General features: G+C 38.8%; 1 protein-coding gene across 1 annotated transcript in view; it reads right to left on the bottom strand.

Annotated features, from left to right (window-relative positions):
• Positions 1-16,805, bottom strand: part of enpp1 (ectonucleotide pyrophosphatase/phosphodiesterase 1) — a 29,447-nt gene extending 12,642 nt beyond the window's left edge. The window contains exons 1-10 of the mRNA XM_072362928.1: positions 16,609-16,805; positions 12,674-12,746; positions 7,224-7,272; positions 4,544-4,641; positions 4,381-4,460; positions 3,368-3,487; positions 2,408-2,517; positions 2,235-2,300; positions 2,077-2,149; positions 1,332-1,440 (exon numbers count right to left, since the gene is read on the bottom strand). Of these exons, the coding sequence (XP_072219029.1) occupies positions 1,332-1,440; positions 2,077-2,149; positions 2,235-2,300; positions 2,408-2,517; positions 3,368-3,487; positions 4,381-4,460; positions 4,544-4,641; positions 7,224-7,272; positions 12,674-12,746; positions 16,609-16,743 (913 nt within the window). The 5' untranslated portion in view covers positions 16,744-16,805. The remainder of the gene's footprint in view (positions 1-1,331; positions 1,441-2,076; positions 2,150-2,234; positions 2,301-2,407; positions 2,518-3,367; positions 3,488-4,380; positions 4,461-4,543; positions 4,642-7,223; positions 7,273-12,673; positions 12,747-16,608) is intronic.
• Positions 16,806-17,789: the final 984 nt, after the last annotated feature.

Below are 17,789 nucleotides of genomic sequence, written 5' to 3'. Positions count from 1 at the left end.
CGAGTATGTCTTGTATCTTGTGCTTCATGACAAACTGCAGATTAAAAACTACAAGAGTGGCTTAAAAGTGAAACCTTCTCTTAGAAGTAATGTCTTTGATGAGGATGGCTGGGCATCGCCCTGGGCCACATTTACTCCGACTCATTGATCTTTAATATAATTACAAGGCTAAACATATGGTCCCCAGATATCCAGAGAATCTTCTTGGAAAAGGAAAAAAATAAACAACAAATTTTCTGCTACTGAGAGCAGCTTTAGGTCTCACATCTCAGACTTGTTTATTATCGCTGACAGTGGCCTGTAGTTTTTCCTGGAAAAGGTGCATTGTCTCAACCAAGTTAAATTTGTGAAGCTGACGGTAAACCATCAAAGTACCCCATGGCACATGTCTCCCTACTGTGAAACCACAAAGTCTAATTAAAGCAAAGCTTTTAAAGGGGACATATTATGCAAAAAGACCCGAGTCTCAGAGGACCTACGACGGGAGTGGATTAAGTTTATTTTTGACGGCGAAGTTCCGGTGATGGTTGGCATAAACCAATCTGTGAGTGCCAAACATTTTTACATGGACTGCTTCCACAATTTGGGTCAGTATAGTGCAGGACTGGAAGCAAAACATTTCCAAAAAGAGGGATCGATACCAACCATCCGTGGGGAAAGGACAGACGATGTAAGTGTGCTTTGTGTTTCTTTTGTCGGATTACCACGAGCTAATGCTAACCGCTAGTTCATGCAGGTACAAACAGAAATGCTGAAATAAATGATTTATACAGCAGCTTGTGTTATATTAGAGTATATACATTCTCAGGCTCTGACTCTGGCTCAACAATATGTGGTTGCAATGGTGTGTGGGCAGCCATGACCATTGCTCATGCTCAACTGTTGTTATAGCAGCCTGACGCGGAACGTTGGGCGGACGTTGGGTGGAAGAGGGAGGCGGAGTGAGCAGCTGCAGCTGCTGCTGCTGCAGCGGCAGGAAAATCGACCGCCTCAGTGCTCGAGTGCGACAGACAGTTTACACAGAGGGCTGCTGTGATTGATCCGTGACGAATTTAACCAAATGATTTCACAGACATGTCATTAAGGTGCCTGGGACCTGTGTGAACTGGGTGAAAAGAAGAAAAATTGTTCTCCTTTAATAAAATCTATTTTTTTTTTGAGTGAATGGGTTGTTGGTGTTTTGTCACCTCAAAATGAACTATTTTTGTCTTTTGTATGAAATTGTGTTTCTTGTATTTCAAAACCACTCTATATTTATTGAGATTTCAACCAATGCAAGTTCACACTGGTCACAATGTATCGCAGCAGTGTGGACACTACAGTTATCTCACCATGGTCAGATATGATTATTATGTTGACACACTGATGCAAGTTTCTCGCTACAAGGCCATCCATCATCCTGCCAAGAATCCTGTCGACCTTTTCCAAAGAATCTACCACCTGAGGAGAGAACAACATGTTAAACTTTAACACAGTCAATGTGCTAATCTGGGTGAAAAACACCCGTTGTTTACATGCACCGTAGTTTTGCATTAGAATTCTCCACAACTTACTTTGGATAATATGTAATTAACAAATATAATGAGTCAAAATGACTTGTGGGTCATTATTTTGACTGTAAGACTGAAGGAGAAAGTAAAACATGAAAAATGTATCAATGGAAAACCAAAAGTTGCTTAAATTTTGATTGAATGTCAATACAAGATGAATTCAATGACAAGAGAGTACACTGGCAACTATTTGAACATCATTTTTACTCTATCAAAAATATTAATCAGAGAAAAAAAATACATATTTCAAAGCAATATGTAGCAGTTTTCTAGACTTATTGACCAGTCAAAGCACTTTTACACTACAAGCCCTATTCACACACACTTTCAAACAGGACTTCTTTGTCTACATAGTCATACATGCACTCACATGCAGACGAATGCATCATAGGTATTAATAAGCATCTGACGCATGGGGTTCTAAATGTGAGTGGACTTCCTCTCAGTGAAGATTTCAGTGAGAAATGTAGATACTTTCAGTTAATCAATAATCTGCTTACAGGTGCAGGTTTAGTGAGTAACTGACCTGTCGACTTCCTGGGCCATAATAATGTCCCGAAGTGTCCGGTTCATCCAGGTACAAAGTGTAAAAGTCCGGTCTATAATCAAAAACACATCAGTTAAGCGTGGTTTTCATTATTCATTGTAGCCAACACTAGAAGGGTCACGATGAACAGGTCGTACCTTTCTCCCTCAGGAAGACTGAGCCACTCAAGCACTGTTGACACTCTGGTCTCAAATGACAAGCTCCTGTACACAAGAGGCTTAAAGTGATTTATGAAGGCATTAATACTTTCATGCATTATTCCTTACATTTAACCTAAAAAACAAATATATGATAATGACATTGCTCTTACTTATCATAAAGCTTGTAGTAATTTGGAAAGGTGCCATTGATGGCAACATCAGAGCCAGGCCAGAACAAAGTTGCTGTTCTCAGCTTCTGACGCATGGCAGTGATCCAAACCTGAGGAGAAGAGAAACGGAAGTGTTGGAGATGATAGAAGAGGAGCACTGTCATTTAGGACGATGATTAATTCAGAGCGAGCTGTAGTAGAGTAATGGCAGCAGGGTTTAGTCCATTAGTATAAGTGTAATCTCTCACAGCCAAGTCCAAACTGAAGTAAATCTAACAGCCTGTGTTTAGTCTAAATCAATTTCGATTAGATCAATCTGTAGGTACAAGTGCTCCATTCATGTAGCAGAGTTAAGAACATGTTTTGGCAGATGCACTTTGTTGTATTGGTATAAAATTAATTTAGTACTTTAGAAGACTTCAGTCCTGCACAGTAAATTGCTTGACATCTGTCTCTCCTTCTCTCCAAGGAAAGCCATAAGGCTGCTGCATCGGGGACTTTTGAGAGGAGCAACTTGTCACACAGTACAGGAATTAGATTTATGAAGCCTCTCATTCAAATGGAAACCACAAAGTGTTTAGACAAGCACAACTTGCAGCCCCCACAAACTGTCATTTAGCACGAGTTGAATCCATAATCACATCAAGAAGCTTATAACTGGGAGAGCAAATTACAGCGTAACCTGAGCACGTTCCACAGTTCTTACACAACGACAAGTGTCTTCTTCTGAATCATGTTAGGTTTTCCATAAATCAGGGTATGGAAACTTTCACAACCCAGTAACTCAAACAGGAAGACAAAATATGATGTAAGTATTACTCAAAATGCCAGCTTGAGGCCGATTTCCTTTACACACTCATTTCTCCTTCCTAGTGTAAAACATAATGTAAAAAAAAAAAAAGCTAATAATTACTGGACTGCAATTCCACTTTTATACAAAATATCTACAGATCCACTTACTGGTTCGCCCAGGTACCAGTTTGACTTGAATTTCTCATTAGTTTTCAAGCTGAAAAAAGTGTTTTGCGTGACATCGTACATCTTGTTGTCCACAATCCCATGAGACTCGGGATAAAGACCCTGCAGGAGTCAGAGGGAAAATAAACACACAGTCACAGTGAGTCGCTTTGATACTGTAGCTACACCCTCTCCATCTTTCTAATCTAAATGTTGCTGGTAACCACAGCAGTTTATTTAAATTGCAGGATTCCACTGTGTAAGACCCTCAGTTCAGTGATTTTTCCATGCATATGTAAGCTATTTGGCCTAAACAGCGCAGAAACTTTGTACTATTTGGGAAAAATACTGAGTCTATTTGCAGAGAAAAGCCTTTAAGTTTCCTCTTAAACAGAGCAGCAGTAGTGGGAAGCAACTTTTATTTAAGCACTGCTTTTAATTCAAAGCTACTTTCACTTAACATTTTACACTACTTTATGCTTCTACTTTACTATAGCAGAGGGAAACATTTATTTGACAAATTTAATGAACAGAACTTATAAAATATTCAGCATCTTTAATGATTAAACTAGTTGTTTCCAAGATTTTAAAGTCAGATCATAATGATTTCTTTGTACATTCACATTTACAAAGAGACATTTTCTCTCTGTATTTTCCAGACGGTTTTATTCAAATTACTGAAGATTGAATAACAGAAAAACAGTCAATACAAAACTAGTTTAAGAGACCATTCCCTTTTCTGTTTTCTTATGCCATTAATCATTTTGTGAGAAACAACAGTTGAATATTTATGTACTGGTGCATCTCTATAAACTGGATTCTCCTGCAGAATAAGTGCTTGCATACTTTCTGTTTAACCTATATGGGTTTTTGACTTAAACTTGATCTATGTTTACATTTTTACACTGATACTGAAAGACAATAAGAGTTTTTTCTTCCATAACTCACAACCAAGCAGACAAATCCTCTCTTTGTTATCAACAAATGAACTCATGACTGCCACTGGAAGGACTTACAGTCACAATAGTGTAGTGGTTGGGGAAGGTCTTTGTAGGATAGGTAGGCCTCATGTATGGTGTTGTTGTTCCGGAATTTCCTGCAACACAATAAAGTTCAGTCACACCCAGATATCTGGTAAAACATTGAAGACCTTGGGAGTCGATTATTTTGATTACTTACGCAACTTGTTGATGGTGGGCAAATGGCTCTCATGATCTTTGAGATACTTTGCCCGAAAACCATCCAAAGACACCAGGATGAGAGGAGGCTTGGAAAACCTGAGCAGGAAAAAACAGCTGATTAATGGAATTTCTTGAGGGGAACTCTGAAGTTGGTTTGAGAAAAAGGAAGTGAAATAATCAGTCAGCGGGAGTTATGCGGATATGATAAAATCCCATCTCTTCCATGTCTTTAGTAGCTAAAAACTCTGCTATGATTACCAGCATTTAGCAAAGTGTTCCTCTGCTGCTTGGCTGTGAAAAAAAGTGTGATGTTTGCTTACATAAACCATACAGAGTTCTAAGTTTGAACTAAAACATAAAGTTACACATTGAAAAATGAAGCAAAATGAAAAAGACTTTAGCTGATCGGAATGGGTCAATATTTTCAGTTGTTGTTTGGTCCACTGGGTTTTTCTGTCTGAAGTTTTATTTTGCCAGAAGGGTCTGGTTTTTATCTTCATAAGTAAGGAATAAATCAAGATAGGTTAAAGTTAAAACTTCCAAATCTCAAAGAGTCCCATTAGATATTTAAAGATGCTGCCAATGAGTTGATTTTACAACTGTAATGATTAATGGTAATTCAGTGTCTCGCCCAGGGACACTTACACATGTGGTCTGACATGTAGCTGGGGCTGAACTGTCAACCTTCCAATTAGCAGATAACTGCTCTCCTGCTTGAGCTACTGCAAACCCATACAGGATAAAGAAAAAAGGCTCAACCTTTCACACTTACATGTAGTTTTACTCTCTGTTATAGATAATAGTATTGCTCAATTGATGTCTGTTTCAAAGAAATGAGGAGATTGAGGGACTGGTACCCCTCACTACATTTCCTATTACAAACATAAAGTCGGTGTGGCCTGTAATGAGAGTGTGGTCTGAAGTGGGTGCAAACTGTGCTCCTACAGGTTGCAGATGGATCCTGTTGGAATATTTAATTTCTTTATCTTCAAAAACTTAGTTGCTTTCATGGTTTCTTTTGAGTCATGCTGCATGTGGCTTAATCTGAGAGGACAGTATCTTTCTGTAAATTCCCAATTCTTCTGTCATCAGTACACACCAGTGACTCAGTACCACTGAAAACCATGCATGATCCAACTGGCTGCTCATGCTTAACAAATTAGGCTGGTTGATTCTGAACACAAACTGTTCCAAACTGTCAACACATAGTTTGATTTCTTACCATCATTCCAAGGCAGTTTTATCTTTCATCCAATTTTTTTAATCTATCCAAAGAATCTTCCAGGACAAAGTCTAATCTGTCCTCTTTATGCTTGAGGCTGTGAATAGTTTTCACCTTCTAGCGAACCCTGTATTTGCTCCGGTGAAGTATTGTCTTTATAATTAGCCTGCCTCCTGGAGAGTGTTCTTCACTTGGCTGGAAGTTGTGAAGGAGTTTTTCTTTACCATGGAAAAGATCACATGTTGTCATCCGGTGCTAGCAAGGCCTTTTTAAAGTTGCCATTTTACACCAGTACATTGTATTTCTTTCTTTCAGAAAGAAAGAACAGGGTCAGAGGTCAGGGGTCAGAAGACGTGGTGGTCATGGTGACTGCACTGATGGCAGCTCGGATCAAAATAGATTTCAGTTTTTCTAAAATTACTGGAAACTTTGTAAATATATGGGGAGTGAAGGACGTCCTGTGCTCTGTTAGAGAACACTCTCTGATCCTGAACTTTAAAAAAAAAAATTTGTCTGTTTTTTTTCGTGTTTTTGCTTTGATTTTTTAGCTTGGTTTTGAGCTTGTGAAAAAATGCTGTAAATAGAACAATTTTGGAATAAAGGTTATTTCAAAATAAATAAAAAAAATCTTTCTTTCTGTTGATTTAGAAGTTCCTGAGAATTCCTTGGACCATATGTTGTACAACTTGCTGATGAAAAAGCTACACATGGAATCAACTCTAGACCCTTTATCTGTGGAAAAAGACTAAAGACAGAAAAAAGTGTGGTTTACCACTAGAAAGCAACGTAATGAAACCCAGCAGAATGAGTGACTGATAAAAAAAGGCAAACCCAGACATACTTGGATCTGATATTTGCAGACCCAAAATAACTTCATTTGGAGTTTGGAGGTTTCCTTTCCATACTGTGATGAGTCTGTCTGGGCTTACTCCCATACCAAAGCAGCAACACACTAATGTGAGCTCATCTCATCCTAACATACAGACACTCTACTACTCAGCAACACATGCCTGATTAGTCAGAGTCATTAGCCCAGTTTCCATAGAGACAGCTACTTATTTTCCGAATAAAATGACTCCATTGGAAAAACACAAGCCGTGTATTCGGGTTGTTTACGCACTTCTAAAAACACAAAGAAGTACAGACTAAACTGCCAGACAGCGACAGGAAAACCTCTCCATTTTTCTCTGTAGTCACAGTTTAATTTCCACCAAGAGCTGCCTGCAGGGAAAAATGGTTCCAACTGAGGATTGATCAGTTGGAACAGTCGGAACAGTGGGCGATACAGCTGAATTGTTTCATTCACAGCTGTGGAACATGCAGCAACATATCACTCAGAAAAGAGAAGCTGAGCTGACGTCATCCAAAACAGGCTCCGTACAAGCTGAGACATTGTATACTTTCAAAACTGCACCGTTTCCCACATTGCAGCAATAAAACAGGAGTATTTCACTACCCAGGTGGACACTGAACTTCCTCAGAGGCCTGTATCCAGACGTCTCCACCTGGAAGAGAAGAGGAAAGTTATGGGTGAGAAGAGCAATGTTTCCTGCTGTGCATAGTTTATTGTTCTGAGCTAATGTGACTGTAGAACACAATCTATGTTACAAAATACCAAAGTAATTGCAAGATCCACAACTTAGACTCACTTAGGAAGATTAGCTGTATCAGAACTTTTTAAAGAATCAGTTCTTATTTGTAAACATTTACCTAACATCTAAATTCAATATCCAGTTATTCCACATTATGTGATAAACACTCAGACAGAGAGTTCAACACCATGGAGCCTGTGAGAAAGTAGTTGGAACAAAATTGACTAACAGCGTCATCTAAAGAAAAGAATCCAGCGATAAACGGGACAGTTGAATCATATGACTGCCAAAAGTGCACAAATGAACAGTGGAGTCAATTTTCTATCCACAGTCATGTGATGAGGTAGAGACAGAGGATGACTGAGGGCCTCATGTGCTTTCAAGCCAGTAAAGTCTTTACTTTATTTTTTTAGGAGCAAAAGAGAGCTCTTTGAGAACGAGAGTACAGACAGACTCCATCAACCGACTCCATGAACAGATGGGGGAAAAAACTCTCAACTTTATACCAGATTTTGTTCTGGACAGCATATGCTTACATACAATGGAAAACATCTGGATATGATACTCTTAGAAACACAACACGATGAATACAATTTTTTCTTTTAAGCAAATCCAAAACCAAGTGATCACATGATTTTGAGCTTTAGACTTGAAATCGCCTTACACATACTCATCTTATTTACTTTATCTATGTATGTATATGCACATTAAATATAGTGAACTACAACATACCAACATTTGCTAATGTGATGAGTTTTTGGCAACATGGGGGCAGTGCAACAAGCTGTAACACAATACTGACATAAAGTAAAAGTCAAATGTTTGGACACAACCTCTCCTCCAAATGAATGCTATGTTTTTCCTGTAGGAAACACATGGTTCTTTAGTTCCCAAATGCTAATTTCTCTGGATTTATAAGAGCTTTTCCAAGTAAAACTTCCAGCTACTGCTACAGGACATGACGATTGTGGGAAAATTAAGAGAAAATTAACCCTAACTCTAAATTTACCATAGAAGTAAAGTTACACACATTGAAACTTTTAATTTTTAAATCTTAAGAACTGCTCATAGAGCTGAGGATGATTGGAATTTCCTGAATAAAAATCCACAGCATAGAAACTGGGAACAGTTAATATTGAAGCTGCGTTTCCATCCAATGGTCAAGCAAATCTGAAGTGAACATTTATAGTGTTGACAAAACAAAATGTGCATTAGAAACATTCTATTTGCTGGTTTGGGGTAAAAAAAGTAGTATGACTAAACTGTGGTAACATATGCTGTGTTATTCAAGAGTGTGATAAACAGAGTGATGGTTACTAATCAGAAATAACACTAATTCTCTCACCTTGGCTATGCAAGACAGAATAATGGAGCAAAGTCTTCAGGAATTCTTTTAAACTTGGAACAAAGGGGTTCTTTTTTAATGTCATGCTCATATTTCACGCTTTTTTCTATATAATCAGTCATTATATAGATTAGGCATGCAAATAACGTGCATGCCACATCAGAATTTATTTGTCAATGGTGGTTCAAAAAGAGGCAAAAAGGTGTTACGGTTTGTACATATTTTGGACTTTGTTTTTTTCTTGCCTTTGTTTCTTTCTATTCTGTTTTCTTCTTGGTGTGTTGAGTTATTGGTTTAAATTAGTATTTATTCAGTTTGTATTTGTCTAGTCATGATTTTTTTTCTCTTCATTTACAGTTACTCCAAGTTTTTTTTTTGTTGGTCTTTTCTCTGGTTTAATTATTTCTTAGTTCTTTGTTCTACTCTTCTGTGTCTTATGCGGTTGTTTCTTTGTACTCCTTGGTTGCTTTCTGTTCTGTGTTATTTGTTGGCGTTTTGTTTGAGCTCATAGTTTGCCATTGTTCTGTAGTAGTGTTACTTTGGTCAGGTAGTCTAGTCTTGCTGCAGTTCATTTTAGTTTCTCGTTTCACCTTCTCACCAGTAGTTGTCCTTGAATCCCCTGTTTGGTTCTCTGCTTTACGCTCACCTGTATTCAATCTGTCTCAGTTCAGTCGGTTTCCCCACAGTATTTGTGCTCCTTGATTGGTCCCAATCTTTGTTAGATATTCGCTGTCACTCCCTCATGGTTTTCTCAGTCATTCTGTTCTACTCTGTGGTTTTCTTTTGAGGTTGCCTTCAGTTTTGTTCCTGCTTCATTTTTCATGTCGTGTATTTCCTCGCCCACAGCACCTTTGTTTGGTTCATTTTGTAAGTCCATGAAAGTTTTCTTTCATTCCACACCTTCCAGCCCCCTGTGCAAGTCTGTGCCTGGATCCTCGTCTTTACTCAATGCTGACAGTTTATTTGAATTGTGCAGTTTCTATCAGCCTTTTCTGGTGGGCAACTTCAAAGTTGGAATTAAAGAAATGATGGAAACATGACAAACATGAATGGTGCTCTTATTTTCATGGCCAGTGGGCACATTGCCATTCTTGGTGGCCTTTTCACTTCTATAAGTAAATAAATTAATCATGATTCTAACTTTTACTAAAACAGCCCTCTTATATTGACCAGCAGCCCTGTTATAAGTGAAGCTGTCAGAAAGTATTGGGGGGAACACACAGGACAACACTGAGTTTGGGACAGAAGTGTCAAAAGAATGACTGGGGAAACCAAATGTTGGTGTTGCAATGAAGTGTGAGCTAAGGATAAATCCTCTAAAGCCGTGACAGAGTACACAAGTTGACACAAAACCCAAAACAAATGGACTTTCTCAAGGACTTTCCCACAGACAAGGTGAGACCAACCAGGAAACTCTGAGCCTCCTCTTTCACCTTTCAAACCAAATCCTCCCCAACCCATCTGTCAAGTCGCCTGCTGACTGGACATATGACGGAAGGGGTCTTTGCATGTTGGTGAGAAGGCCCCTCCTCGCTGCTTGGAGGCCAGCGGTGCGGTTTGGACCAAACACGGAGATGCTCTGTCTCAAGAGACAAGCTGCTGTGTTTTGTAATCCACAGGAAAACCCACTCTCAGCATTTTGCACAAAACAGAGTGAGTCTCTGGGAAGAAATGGGATCCTGGGCTATTTCTACTTCTTTTCATCTGTTTCCAAAGGCCACACCAAGAAAGCAACCTTATGAAAGAGGCAGAAGTTCCAGCGGCCCTGCATAGATGTGTATAAGACATAAATAAAAGTCTGGGTGAGTGAAAAATCTGAACGTATTCTTCCCATATGGCTTTCATGTTAGCTGGGTTGGAAAAATAAGTTAGAGGAAAATGCCACAGCAGAGGGAGCACCCCACCCATGGAGACAGCTGCCCACACTCACCACCGCTGCCCCAGAAAAGGAAGTGGGGTGTTTTGGCATGGCTGTTTGCAACAAAGAGCATACTGACACTGCTGCCCACGTTTAACCAGAGGCTGCAGAACACATTCCTGTGTCATGAAAAAGTGTGTTTATGACATGCTTTGTAATAGTGGACAAAGAAGCCAGAAGGAAAAGTATCCTGTGAGCAAATCACATTCAGTCTTAGTCAACATTCACCTCTGTTTCTCTCTATCGCTCACTGCGTCACTGCTCCTCTAAATACTCCCAGATTCAGATTTCTGAAGGATCTGCGGTGGGACTCTCAGCTCAACATTAGCTGTACTTTCTTGCATGTCTTAAGGCAGGTTTGTAAACAGGCTTGAATGTATTTTGCCAACAAGTCTTCAGTGAAAGAATGTAACCTGGGATTCACGCTGTCACCGCCAATACACTCTATCCACGGTCCATGCAGATTTAAAACCCAAAGAAAAAGTATTAACTGATGTGATGGGTGAGTTAAAGCAAAACTATGTTGATGCCTGCTTATGGAAGGTTACACTGTAGGGTTACTGGGCTCTCCAAAAAAGGAAAAAGGCTGCCACTGAGAGCCGTGTGTATGTACACTGTTAGGGTATCAGCACTTAAAAGATTTTCCAATAAAAAACACTGTACATATATTACTATCATTTTTGCTGATTATTTCACTAATAACCTCAGCATTCTGTGTGTGGGTGTGTGTAAGTTTGCTTTTCTCATCAACCACTCACTCTGATTTCTTTCCAACTTGGCAAGGGTATTGTTGAGGTGCAGAGGATGTATAGTACTGAGATTGGGTGTGCAGTCATCTAATCTTAGGCACGCACTATAGCCTCTACACCCACTCGCCACATGTTAGCTCTGAAATGTGGACACACTGTGTGGAAATTTCTAAACTGGATCGTGATGTGGACATAGACGATTCCGCAATTGAGTTTGTCGTATGTACATTTTGTTTTTAATAAACCAAAAATTTAGTAATTTCACAACCCAGAGATTGAAAATGTGAGAAGATAGTTTGGTAGGCAGTTGTTTTGTGTTGAGCTGCTTTGTGTTACACAACAGGAGCTGTGATAAATGTGATAAATTAAACCATGCAGTTCATGACATTTAGTTTTCCTACCCCCAAACCTTGTATTTTTGACATGTAAACCTTACTATGCACATGAATTCTAACCCTAACCATTTGCAGGTGGGAGCAGAGTAGAAAAGTAAGTAACTGAAAAGTGAAAGTATGAAAGGCAATCTCTCTCTTGAAAGTCAGAGGTTTAACAGCAGGCTCGTCTCATTTATCTCATTTAAGCCTTCTCATCTCCTTTCCCCTCTGTGATGACCATAAACCGGGAATTATATTTGCAGCAAAGAATTCTGAAGGATTTCTCAATTCCTAAAGTGCACCCTGAGGAGAGAAGAGGCATCCACAACTTCTGAGGGGAGTGAGGCACGTTAATCCTAAAATGTAAAGGGAAACTGCAAAGGTAAATTACAACTGCAGTTGTAATCTCCTCGTGTCTTTCATCGAGTCCACTGCTCACCTCGCTGCTTTGAGACATATAATCACATAATCAAGGCTATATTTGAGGCTGTGAAATTGCAACATCAAAAAGTGTATTTCCCTATCTGCCCCAAGATCACGTCGCACTAGCACAACAACTTAATCAAGACTTTTGGGCCACTGTTATTAATAACTGGTAGCCTTGGCAGACCAGTGAAGTTGCTATCACATTACATCTAACTACAGCAAAGCTCCTTTGAGAAGATGTGACTTTACGTTGCTCCCATGCATTGAATTTCAGTGGAAGTTAACATTCCTCTGGGCAAAATAGCAACTATTAGGCAGATTTATCTAAGTTGTAAATTGATAATAAATGTTTGAAAATAACAAATATAATTCTTATATGAATCATAGGAAAATTATATTTTTCCTCACACCCCTAAGTAAGTTTTTTTTTTTTTTTTTTCTTCAGGAAACATACTTTAAAATCAGTGTGTTTGAAAACCGAGTCAGAAAAAGTTAAGCTTACCTGTGTCAGACGCACCCATTCTCACTGAAATTACTACAGCCAGCAGGATAACCAGTAAGCATAGCAGCAGAACCTAAAACCCAGACAACAAATGGTTGTTTGATATACTGACGATAATGGTTTATCAATCATAGCTGCCAAACATGGCTGAAATCGTTTATTTTTAAATCCAGGCTTGAAACACACAGACACAAACAATGCGAATTGGCACAGTTTAAGACTGACTAATAGTTGTTACCAACTATGTTCATACTTACTGTCAATGAGAAGTGATAAAAAGACAACGAAAAAAAATTAGTTTTCAATATATTTGGAATGATATTGTGGTGAAAATAGCCTTGGCTAAAGTTTGAGTTTGAGCTAGTGGCAGTCCAGAGACACTGTCAGTTAGATGCTTTTATAACCATAATTTAGAAATACCGCAACAAACTTTTGGATCCCTGAGAAGAGGCATAAATCACCTCCAGTAAATACAGCAGAACACATGCTGAAAACACTTAAAATCTGTACACATATTCATGGTCTCTTGTGGTTGAATGGTTTTGGTGGTTCTTTTACTTTTCTTTTAGCACAGTTTAAGATTGTCTTAACAAATATTGGACGGATCACAAGGAACATCTGTCTGCAGTGAGGGCTGATTTTACCAACTCTCCCTGATTTCTCTAAAATAACAGACTCCAAATCTTTTTTTTTTTCTTTTTTTTTTACATCTTGAGTTAGATATTTGTTGTTTAGAGATCACTGGCCCACTTCTTTACATTTTCTCCCATTGTGTCTAAGACCCCATCTCCATCTGTTAAAATGTTGGTCTGAGCCCTCTACAACTGAACCTATCTTTTTTACCAGCTGCTGAGTTAGTATCTGCTCGGGAATGGAAGCTCATTGGAAGTGAGGGGTTTGTAATTAGACAGGCGTTTCAAAGAAATCAGAATATGCTGAGTTAGAGATGGGGAGGTGTTCAGCTGTGCTGTCAATGACTGCAACGCCTACAGCAGGCCTTCAGTGGTTATTGAGGTTGTTTACTTATCAAGAAGTCTGAAATAGTTTGGGAGTTTCTGTGTGGCCAGATTTAAATTTGGCTTGTGACACCCAAAATTGTGACCCCTTGTTAGTTTACTCGAGATCCAAGGTGTCCTTGAAGGTCCAGGATCCATGATATGTGCAGACATTTTTTAATCTATCTGACCATCTTATGACCCCTCCTTTGGAAAGGTGGCAGGGAATGTTTACTCATTACATCACATGTTGAACTTTAATGAGGAGAGTCCCTGAAAAAGATTAATTTTATCTGAAAAATGTTCTCCTCAAAGGTCATAATATGATGACCTTACTTTGTTTCAACTAGTCTCATTCTATTTTTTTCCTGCCATTTTCTTTTTCATCTGTGGTAAAACACATCTTCTGTAAAGTGGAGAAAAACGAAAATCTGAAGTGAGGGAACGTTTGGACTTCAAATCCAATTGTCTTACAGGCTTTTCTTCAGCACTGACTTACATAAAAAACAAACTTGGTTGTTGCTGTGTGCTATTTGGGGCTGTTTTACTTGCTTTAAGACAAAAACAACACTCCACATCATAAACAGGCTGTCTACCTCTACCCTACAAGAAAGCTGTGGTGATGTGCTGTTAAGTCTTAAAAGCAGGTCTGTGGGAATCATCAACCACAAGTAATCCACATAGTTTGGTTCACACACACAAGAATTAGAATTCCTAGACAGTTGTGAAAATATGCCATGTGTGCACGGTGTCTGGGTACTTCTTTTCTTCAGCTATAGGTAAATTGACAGGAAACCTGGATGGGCTTCTCGGGAGAAACTTAGTATGTAGTCTTTGTAGGTTGTGAAAGTAAACAGACTGTCTGGTAGAAACCTACGAGTCTGACTCAGAAATAAACTTCACAACTGCAGTTGTAATTACAATCTTCTGTCTCTGCATTCAACGTGAAAATGAACTGGTTAAACCTACGTTTGAACTGACACATCACAAAAACAGGCCACAAACCTGAACACGATCCTTCTAGATACCAAAAATCAGCAAACATTTAATGAATAATCCTTGTGTTGTAGAAAAAGCAAATCTTGTTGTTTGTTTGCCAAAGGGTGTTGCAATAATTCTATTCAGAAAGAGCTTTCAAAGATCTGAAGTTCAACAAGTACCAGAGTTACAATTGCTAACAGACATAGTGTGGTGGAGCATAGCATTGTCTAGACTTTGGCTCTTGTGTATCGCATCAGTGCCAAGCAGACGGCAGTTGGTTCCAGTGGTTTCCAGATTAAGTTTGCTCAGGAAGAGTGTGAAAGATGAGTGAACTGTCAGGCAGTTTCGAGGTCAGTGATATACAGTTTTAATTTCAAACATGCCATTTGGTGAAATATGTCAATTTGTGTTTGTTTTGAACTGTAATAGCTCTGACATCAGCAACCTAAAAATAACAAAGCAGTGTGGTGCATTTCCTTGCAGCGATTTCAGTAACTGTATGATGTTAATGCTGCACTCAGAACAGGTGGGATTTCTCTCAATATCTGTGAATAATGAAAGCAAGGATTGTTTTGGGACTTTCTTTCTAATATAAGAAAAAGGCTCTGTGTTGCTACAATGTCCAATCAGATTCAAGGTTGTGTAATGGCTATGAGTAGTCAGTTATAGACTGCTGGTATTGTTGATCAGTCAATAAACACACATGGTCAATGCTTTTATCCAAATAATGTAATGGTGCCACGTGTATACTAACCGGAAACTAAACTCTGAATTAATGGCATATTGGCATACTTCCTGGATCAAACTTGCAACTTGTAAGATGATTTGTTTGAAATTGTGTTTGAAGATTGTCAAATTTGTTGCTTTATCTTGTTGTTTCATTTAAGGAGAGTGAATATGTCGGCGTTTTAGAATGCTGTTTGGACAAAACTAATAAAACGATGCACTTCTTCATTATAATCTCATAGTTTATCATCATCTTCTACCTTTTCCTGTGACCCAGCGAGCATCAAGAAGAACTGCAACTACAGGAGAACGAGGCGGTTGCAAAGGTCTTCAATTGAACAACCCAAACATTAAAACAGAATTATGGGCTGGAAGGTCCAGTCCTGATTTACACCTACAACTGTTGGTTATGTCCACCTGCAGATACACTCCTGGCCTCTGTCTCTTTGCACCAGGGTGAAAACATTTAGTTTCCAGGTTCACACTGCCAGCACCCAGAGTCTCAGCTGTGTGACAGCTGCGGATTAATGACAGAGAGAGTAAACAGTGTAAAATGCAGACATGAGGCTGCGGTTTTTTATTTCTGATGTATTTTAAGTATTTTCCTCAATTCTGTTACAGGGACTTGGGGCTGCTTGTGAAGAAGTTTTTCTATCATTGAATAAGTCGATTAAATAATAAGAAAGAAAATAAGTCCAAGTAAAACCTTCCAGAGTCCAAAATATCACCTGCAAATGTTTTGTGCTGTTTGGCTGCAAGTCTGCGGCAGAAATTTATTCAGCTTTTGATGTTATACAACAAAGAAAAGCAGAAAGTCATATCTTAAGGACTCTGAATCAAAACATGCTACATATTTGCACTATTTTTGCTCGATAAAAAAAGCTACTGAGCAATTATCATTGCTTTATTACAATTATTAAAGTTGTAGCTTGTTTTCCAGTTCATCAAAGTCACTATGATAAGTTTTGAATGGAACTTTGAAATCTGTAGATGCAGTTTAAGGTCACACCACACAGATCCATGAAAGATGAAAGATGAAAAAAAAAAGACAAAAACAAGTCTGGCAAGTAAAAAGTTCTAATTTGCCCTGTAAGAATTGGTTTTGTTTGACTCATAAAGTGTGTGATATTTCACAGAAGGAGCAGTGACTTTCAAATGTTGCTTGCAGTACGGTCTAAAGCCAAGTGGAGCTTTCCAGTCTGAACAGAAAAGTATTAACGCCAGATAACCTACCCCAATAATGATTTTACTGTAGTAAATCCGTTTCTTTCTCCGCTCAGCGGTGATCCTCTGATTCTCCACATCTGATGTCCCAAATAAAGACGCCGTCTGTCCGGCCGACCGCTCCTCTAGTTTGGTTGCTTCCATGCTGCTGAGCAGACAAACCTCCTGCCAGTGTTTTCCAGCAGGGACTGAGCGGCAGACGGGAGATCCCTGGTGAGGAGCAGGATATGACCCACCACTCAACTATAGCACCGCCTTTTTTTACGGGTTTGAGTTGGAAAAGCAGCAGCTACAGACTGCCTATGGCAGAAGCCTAACTTTGATGTGGAAGTGTAAGCAGCTGCAAGTGCGGGACTGACTTAAACAGAGGGGTTATTTTCTCCTGTGCTGTGGTTAATTTTCTCGTGAAGCCTGTTCAAATGAAAATGAAAAAACTTCAAATGAGCAATAGACTAATTTTAGAAGTTTACAAACTTGTTACGGATAATTATTCTCAGAAATGCCAAATGTATTTTAGATCTTCAGGCAAAAGTCTGCACTAAATTTGCTATAAAGATTTATAGTAAAAAGTGCTGCAGCTGCTGCCACCCTGTGGTCAATGCGCAGTGCTGCCAGACAGCAGAGGAAATACACGCACATTTATGTTTTTTTTTTCAAATAGTTAAGCTTAATTACTTAAAAACAAACAAAAACAAACAAAGAAAAACAAAGCTATCATTTTGCATCCTTGAATGAAAGCACAGATGGTTTCAGCCTTTTTTGAAAAGGTCTTTTTTAAATTGTTTTCCCTCCAATAATTATGTCTATCCATTAAAACGCCATTGCTTCATTACACAGATGTTAGTACGACATCATGGTTTTCACTTATGTTCGTCCCTTTATTCCATCAGTATTTGTCATGACATCAAGCACTAAGTGCTGATAGTGTTTTGCTGAATGATGAAAGTCCTAAATTCTTATCAGCTTTCTGTCATGACTATTATGATTAACTTGCTTGAATTATTGTCCTTAAACAGAGGTCAAGTTTTCTACAACCTCTCAAGCAACCACCCAATGGATGGTCTGGGTCTGTAAAGATTTTGTAAAGTCAATTCTTGCACCCAGAGAGTATTCAGGCTTTTCAAACAAGCACAGATGACCTTAAGAAAAACTGAAACAATCCTTGACTGTGTAAAAGGTTTGAGTCCAAC

Source organism: Leuresthes tenuis, unplaced genomic scaffold (assembly GCF_036924035.1).
Source record: "Leuresthes tenuis unplaced genomic scaffold, fLeuTen1.0.hap1 SCAF_13, whole genome shotgun sequence".
NCBI classification, from domain to species: domain Eukaryota; kingdom Metazoa; phylum Chordata; class Actinopteri; order Atheriniformes; family Atherinopsidae; genus Leuresthes; species Leuresthes tenuis.
Note: the sequence above shows the minus strand (reverse complement) of the source record. Positions and strands in the feature narration are given on the sequence as shown.